Below are 8618 nucleotides of genomic sequence, written 5' to 3' on the forward strand. Positions count from 1 at the left end.
TCCTCAATGGGTTCTCTCTCTACTGATGGGAATGGAAGAGATGAGTGACTTGTCAGATTAGCCTTGGGGACCAAATCCTATGATCTTTGTATAGAAATCTAACTAGAGCCCATTAACCCTAATTAGGTTTACTATTGGGGTGTTACACATTGCAAAGCTCATACTGGCATATGATGTAAATTGGGCTTCTTAATTGGATCACCCTATCAGCCCAATACTTATTATTAACTTAAGCGTAAATGTCTTAATTTGTAAACTCACATATTAGGTTATTTAAAAAATAACCCAACACTTATACCCTGCTATCTCATAACCAAATATGTTCTATTACGTCACTTTCAAAAGGGTAGCTATTGAGACATGAAAGATTAATCTAAAAGTCGTATTTACCCTGTTTTAAGATGACATCTAAAATACCTAATATTTGTGATAGTTTTGGACCACCATAAAGCAGAGTTTTTGTACTCTATAATTACAGTTAGTGATTACCAAAAACTGTCACAAATCGCAAGCGTTACCGGTGTTTATCAAAATTTAGTGTACACGAATTATTTTGGAAAAGCATTTTATAGACTTGGCTTGCTGAGAGGGTGGATCTAGACCATGATTTATGGATCAAAAGCATTTACAGATGGCCACATTATGTGGCTTCAAGAAATAAAAAGTTGAACTCCTAGCACATGTCTTTTTCTAAACAAATCATAGATCTAGACAAAACTGAAAAAACGGTTCTACGAATGACTTTTAATTACATGTACGTACACTAAATTCTTGGCCAAAAAGGCTGACTCAAAATTCGGCGTCTGTCATCAAAAGAGCTACGCGTGGCTCACTTTGGTTATGAGTTAGATGTGAGATGTTGAAGCCTGGACAAAACAAAAAGATGGAGTTCAAATAAATGACACATGCATGCAGCTATACAGTTGTGATTCGATTCTTGTTTATCCATAACTTAATTAATTCTATACATATTATGAGATAGATGTATAGCAGCATATGCATTTAGATCCTTGAGCGAAATTTGTACAGTAATGAATATTAAATGAGTCACATGTTTTATTTATTTCGATTTGGATGTAAATCCAAGTATCTTACTTATAATGATGTGATGAATTCAAAACGAAACACATCTTGGAGGGTAAGGATGAAACACCTAGTACAAAAAATAGATAAGGTAGCGGTTAAAATATAGCAAAGGTAGTGGTTCTAACCGCAGAAAAGCAAGGCGTAGCCTTTGAGCAAGTGCAACAGTAGTGGTTCATAACCGCTACCTTTAAACACTAAAGGCAGCGGTTGATATTTAAGGAACCGCTACCAATACTGCACATATTACTCCAGTGAACTTCAAACGTAGCAGTTTTAACCGCTGCCTTTTAATAGAAATAGAAGCGGTTCCAAACCGCTACGTTAATTTTTTTTTTTAAACTAACTATATACTTTTAACATATTTTTGGTAGGGAACAACAAAATCTGAATGGCTTTTTCTTTTTTGACAGGAAATCATAATACTTCATTAATCAAATATGGATACAATATCCTTAAGCACACAGTGCTGAATACAATGAGTAACACCCACCCAAGTACAATTTGCATGAGACAAAGCAAATTTAGACAAATCATGAGCCACAACATTGGCTTTCCTACCTACATGGATAACAGTAAAAGACTGAAAATTGACACCTAAATTAATTATATCTGCTAGAATATATCCCAGGTATGAGCCATGCGTTCCACCCCTTGCAATAGTGTCAACCACAACTTTGCAATTAGATTCCACAATTGCAGCATTGAAACCATGTTCCACAGCAAAGCTAACTCCAAATTTTATGGCACATGCTTCTGCATATTCAGGGCCCAAATCAGCAGTGAGAGGTTTTGTTCCTGCCGCCACCACATTCCCAAAATGATTTCGCACCACCACCGCCAATCCCCAGTCCGAGCCAACCTCTAAAGCATCTACATTGAAAACACATTGCTACAAAATCTGAATGACTTGCTCTGTATTATAGAAAATTCAAACATATTACAGACTCATTGCTAGAGCCACATAGTAATCATGACTAATGAGTTAGCAGCCCAAGAGGGAAGATGTTACATCAACACAAAATTAAAACTTATGGAAAAAGATTTATTTTTATGAGAAAACCAATCAGAGGAAGAATCATATTTGTTTAGTTTTTAAAGGCTCTAAGTAGAAGGAACCCATTTCCCACCACCACTTATCAGGAATCAAAAAAGGAGAAAATTGGTTGAATAAATAGGTTATGAACTTATGGTTATGGCCACGGCTAGTAAGTAAGTTGTAAAGATATTTTTATCTTAATTTCTAGGAAGGATAGGGTCATTCTGTCCAAACCAAAGTGTTCCCTATTTGTTTCCATTCACAACATTGGAGTTTCACAAGTTCATTCTTATCAATTGTCATAGACATAGTGCTATTACACACACACTAAACTTGCATCATGCCAGAGCATACACAAAATTAATTGAAATAATAAAAAAGTAAGAAACTAGTGTTTTATTTTACTTATATTGAGACAACTGACAACAAAATAAAAAATAATTGCAGCATGAGCTCCATACATCTTGCAAAGCAAGAATAGGTGATCAGTTAGTATTAGTACCTTGGACTGTAGAAAACATGGAACATGCTTCTGGTGGATATAGCATTTGCCACAGAAGATAGGATATTGGGATAATAGTTCTGATTGCCAACAATTGATTCAAGAATACCATTTCTAGGCCGAACAGATCTTCTGATTCCCAATCTCAGTTCTCCATTTTCATCCCTACAAAGACAGGCAATACGCATTGAGGTTGTGTTTGGATGAGGGATTGTAGAAATTCAAGGGATTTTAAATGCTAGGGAATTCAAATGACTCAATTGAATTCCCTTGAATTTCAAATTTTATTGTTTGGATAAAATGTTGAAATTTGCTCAATTGTAAAATTCTTTGTTTGGGTAATATAAATGAATTTCCTTCATTTAATTGTTTTTATCTTAATATAATCGGCTGAAAACCCTAAAAATCAGCCCGACTCTCAAAAATAGACCGAACCCTTAAAAGTCGACATAAAAGCCTAAAAAGTGGCTGAAAAACCGAAAGTCGGCCGAAAACCCAAAAATCGGCCGAAAACCTAAAAATCAGTCGAAAACCCTAAAAATCGGCCCGACTCTCAATAATCAGCCGAAAACTCAAAAGTCGACACAAAACCCTAAAAAACGGCCCAAAACCCTAAAACGACAAGAAATCCCTAACAATAGGCCGAAAACGTGAAAGTCGACTCGAAACTCAAAAATCGGCACATAACCCTAAAAATCGACCTGACTCTCAAATATCGGCCGAAAACTCAAAAGCCGTCTGAAAACCCTAAAAATCGGCCCGATTCGAAAAAATCGGCCGAAAACTCAAAAGTCGGCACAAAACCCTAAAAATCGCCCCGACCCTAAAAAATTTACCGAAAACCCAAAATTGGCCCATAATCCTAAAAATTGGCCGATAACCCTAAGAATCGGCCGAAAACGTGAAATTCGACCCGAAACTCAAAAATCCCCAAAACCCTAAACTCGGCTGAAAACTCAAAATTCGGCCGAAAACTCTAAAATCGGCCCAAAACTCAAAAATCAGCACAAAACCCTAAAAATCAGCCCGACACTCAAAAATTGACCAAAAAACCTAAAACCCGACCTTTCGGGTTTTCGGCCGATTTTTAGGGTTTTGTGCCGAATTTCGAGTTTTCTGCCGATTTTTTAGAATCGAGCCCATTTTTAGGGTTTTGGGCCAACTTTCAGGTTTTCGGCCGATATTTAGGGTTTTGTTCCGAATTTTGAGTTTTCTGCCGATTTTTAGGGTTTTTGGCCGATTTTTGAGTTTTCGGCCGATTTTAGGGTTTTGGGTTGATTTTTGAGTTTCGGCCAAACTTTCACGTTTTCGGCCGATTCTTAGGGTTATCGGCCGATTTTGGGTTTTCGGTCAATTTTTGTGTGTCAGGCCGATTTTTAGGGTTTTTTGCTGATTTTTGAGTTTTTTTGCTTATTTTTAGGGTTTTGGGCCGATTTTAGAGTTTTCGGCCGAATTTTGAGTTTTCGGCCGATTTTTTAGTTTTCAGCCGAGTTTTGGGTTTTGGGTCGATTTTTGAGTTTCATGCCGACTTTCACGTTTTCGGCCGATTCTTAGGGTTATCGGCAAATTTTTAGGGTTTTGTGCTGACTTTCGAGTTTTCAGCCGATTTTTGAGAGTCGGATCGATTTTTAGGGTTTTGGACCATCTTTCTGTTTTCGGCCGATTTTTGAGTGTCGGGCCAATTTTTAGGGTTTTGGGCCGATTTTTGAGGTTTTGGTTGACTTTCGAGTTTTTGGCCGATTTTAGGGTTTTTAGCCGAGATTAATTTTTTTTACTGAATTTAGACAGGGTTAAGGGAGAGATGAAGAATTTGAAATTCCTCCTATTTTGAGGTGATTTCAATTACCCTAAATCCTATTGAGTAAAATACCTCATTTAATTATTAGTAATTTGATAATTCTCCACATTAGATATCCAAACAAGGTATTTTAATTGAAGGGATTTGAAATACCCTCTAAAATTACATTCCCCTCAAATATTCCCCCATCCAAACACAACCTGAGGGTTTGAAAGGTATAAGAATGATAGATGATAGTCTTCTCTTTCTTAGAGACGGTGTAGTTGGAATTTCAAGTTTGATTCAATGGACATTCAAAGATTATTGTTTCTCCTTTTTAATGCTTTCAAAGTTTGCAAGACATCATGATTTTCATGTACAGGAAGCCATGGGTTTTGAGGTATGTTCTGTGTGTATATATTTTCTTTTTCCTGGCTCTCTTTCATAATTTGGCACTTAATGCTTACCAAGACAATTAGCTCTTTAATATTAATAAGGCAGAGACTATTCGCGCCTCCTATTTTGCTAAGTGAGCCATCCCCAAAACTGCAAAAAGACCAAAATACCCTTCAGTAATTTTAATTTAAAAAAAAAAACTACCTTCCTCACTTATAACTGCGGGCAGGTTAAAAATTTAAACACACCCGCAGTTATAACCACGGGAAATTGGTGCTATTAAAGAGGCTTACAGTAACCGTTTACACAAGGCTCATAACCTACCGCAGTTATAAGTGCGGACCGGTTGAAAATTATAACATATTCGCAGTTATAACAATGGGAAATTTGTGCTATTAGAGAGGCTTACAGTAACCTCGTACAGATGCCTCATGTTTTATGAACCTACCGCAGTTATAAGTGCGGACAGGTTGAAAATTATAACGCATCCGCAGTTATAACCACGGGAAATGACTAAGTTTTTCACTTCCGCTAACAAGTTAGCGGAAGGTATAAATTTAACACTTCCGCACGCATGTTAGCGGGAGCGTGTAATTTGTTTGATTACCGCAGTTTTAAGGGCGGGACTAACCAGTTACGTCGGAAAGTCGCGAAATTGCGATGTCAGCTAAAAAAAGCTGAAAAAAAAGCTCGAAAAAAAGGTAAAAACTTACATGGGTAAGCTTCTATTCTTGACTTGAGATCACCCAAAAGAACTTGGGAGTGGAGGAGTGGAGGATTAAGAGGAGGGTGAGGAGGAGGGTGAGGAGGAAGAAGGAGATGGTGTGTGGGAAGTAAAAATTAAATATTAGCTTTTTATGTTTTTTTTACTAAGGGCAATGTTGGAATTTTCAAAAACGGAGATGGCGGACTTAGCAAAACGGGGAGGCGCAAATAGTCTCTGCCTATTAATAATACACCAAAAATTATTACTTATTTGGATAAAAAGACAAAATTAATAACATCTATTTTTGTTCGCCAATGGATGATTACTTTCTACAGGGACCTGATGCCTATTAAAATGTACCAGTTCAACACACACATGCAGCATGACTTTATCATTTATAATGTTAAAAATATAGTTGAAGTGGTAAAGGCTGACATAGCTGAGGGGATAGAGATTCAATGTCAGAAGAAAAAACAAACTTGCCACAGAAGTACCTAAGAATTTCTCCATGCACAAACTCACACTCACACATATAGATAGATACATACCTTAGAAAAGGCACTGCATCACCAGAAACAAGATTTTTTTGGCTCACAAAAATACTCCAGCCAGTAGTGAGTAGATGCCACCTTGGTTGACCTGACAAATCACCAGATTGATTATTTGTGCTAATTAGTCAACATATGAAGCTACACCTTGTATAGTTGTTCACTTTCCCCTAATCACATTACCTCTATAAATATGACAAAATTTCCACTCCACACCATGCAGGTCTTTCGCAACAAGCTCTTGAGAGGGTCTCTGCTGCTTATAATCCTGTAAATTTCAGGGAAACTACACAATCAAACTTTAGAATTGATATGTGCTTATTTGGAAATCTTTCTACAGTTGATTTTTTAAGCCCGAATAAATTCTGGATAGAAGTTTTCGTGAGTAGCTTCTGGATTTCATAATTGATTATGAGAAAAGAAAATTAATACAAACATGCTATATGTTCAGAAAGACCAGTGAAAGATGTCACGCCAAAGGAGGAAGACAGTCCTCAGCAGCTCTACGAGGAACAGAAAATCCCCCGTGAGTGCTGGTATCAGAGGCAGTAAGTGTTTTGCAGAACATGTGAGAAGTTGATTTTGGAGGCGACCCTCCATCTCCCTTCTCATATACGCCCAATTACTCAAGCTCTTTGCCCTCAAAGTTCTTCCCTACATACTGAAAACAAAGTCTATTCAGAGTTGCTTCATGGGATTTTGCAAAGAAACAATTGGTGCATTAAATTTAACATTTTAGAGGAAAAATGAACTTCCATTGCTGTCATTTCATCCATTTAGTCCTAGTAGAGGAATTATCAATTAGTACATTGTATAACAAAATAACAGATACAGGAATATAAGTATTTTCTTCTGGGAAAGGGGCTTACAGTTTCTGCATAATGTGAACCTATGACAAAATATCACTATCACTATATCATCCTAAAAGAGCTCGTGCATTATTTCATTAAATAGACAATCTGCGTCTAATATCAGAACCGATCCCAGCCACCCATTCCAAAATCCATGATAACCATTTGGAAAAGTCTAGATTGATACTACTAATCTATTTGCTTTTAGTAACCGGAAGATAAACACCTACGACTGCCAAGCAGACATTGTCCGCACACTAGTATCATTATATCATACTAGTGTTTTATTAGCTTTTTTTGGAAACAAAAGCTTAATTGCATAAGACATGAGCTGAAAAGCTCAAGAGCAGTACAGGCAAAGCCAAGGGGGATCAACACAAAGTGACGACCGCCAAGGCCAGAGAAGAAAAGGAACAAAACAGAAAGAAAAAGAAACACAGTGCACAAAACAGAAACAGAAACAAGGGCAAAACACACCCAAATCAATAATGTGTAGAGGCAGTGCCAGTGACACAGCAAGGAAAATGCAGGGGAGCAGAAACAAGGACGCCAAGATAAGCAACCGGAAATCTCAGCAACTGCAGGCCATCTAACAGGTGAGAACAGCCGAACAAAACACAATGCAGAGGAGCGCTAAAAATGGTTGGGGTAACAACATCAAAGACAGAGAACCAACCTCAACACAAAACAGCTCCAGTCAGCAACAAGAACATAAAAGAAATAAGAGCCAGAGCCAACCAGGCACTAAGGGCAGAAACAAAGAAATCAGCACCAGCAAACCAACATTTATAGCCCCATGAAAATTAATAGTAGTCCACTACACTTTTAACTATTAAAATTGCAAACTTTGAATAACAATTCCTCAAACACCATCAATTGTGGCCAATCCAAAATAAACATAAACACCAGCAAATTAAAACCAATAGAAACCCAAGACAAAAAAACCAATAGGGTAGAGTAACCTGGATTAGTGCGCAAAGAAGCCAATAGGGTAGGGAACGGAGACGCCAGTAGCAACAATGAACAACGCAACCGCGACAGAACCAGCAGGGCGCGAACGACAGCAACAAGGCGAAGGAGACGACAACAAGACGGAGTACATACGATGTAGCAACGATGACAGCATCAACCACAAACCTCGCAGCAACGGTGGCCGGAGACGGCGAAGAGGGTTAGGGCGCGAGATGGCAAAAAGATGGGTGCAGAACGGGATCAATGCAATGAAGGCACAATGTAGGGCGCGAGGAATCTATGGCAACCTTGTGTAGCTAGGGCGCGCACGATCTATTAGTGGAGAAACCCAGCTTTTTTTAATTTTTAATTTCAAAATGCAAACTTTAAGGTAGCAGGTTCTTTTTTACCCGGTGCCAAAGCCCACCTTCCGTGTTTAGTTACTTAGCCCACTACTTATGCTTGCTTAAAGGTTGCGGTTGTTTTTTTAACCGCTACCTTAGCCCCCTCCACACCAATTATTAAAAAAAAAAAAAAGGTGATAAGGTAGTGGTTCTTTTAAAACTGCTACTTTTGGGCCACTACCTAATCATTTTTGTGGTGTGGTACTTATCCTGATTAGAGTATTGTGTGTCAAATTTTCGATGGCAATTTAAGACTTGTTTAATGGGCGCACTTATACGCCTCTATAAAAAAACATATATATGGTTTTGAAGCTCTGACTTGTGGTGATGACTAGAACCAAAGTAATTCGTTGAAAAATGT

The 8618-nt window shown here is 37.8% G+C and overlaps 1 protein-coding gene across 1 annotated transcript; it reads right to left on the reverse strand.

Moving 5' to 3' along the window:
- Positions 1–1497: 1497 nt before the first annotated feature.
- LOC130712484 (auxin response factor 4-like) lies at positions 1498–8074 on the reverse strand (the record flags this gene model as incomplete). Its single annotated transcript, XM_057562314.1, has 5 exons — positions 1498–1956; positions 2625–2789; positions 6052–6142; positions 6235–6319; positions 7865–8074. Coding segments are annotated over 5 exons (648 nt in total), but the record flags the coding sequence as incomplete, so codon positions are not given.
- Positions 8075–8618: the final 544 nt, after the last annotated feature.

Source organism: Lotus japonicus, chromosome 4, assembly GCF_012489685.1.
Source record: "Lotus japonicus ecotype B-129 chromosome 4, LjGifu_v1.2".
NCBI classification, from domain to species: domain Eukaryota; kingdom Viridiplantae; phylum Streptophyta; class Magnoliopsida; order Fabales; family Fabaceae; genus Lotus; species Lotus japonicus.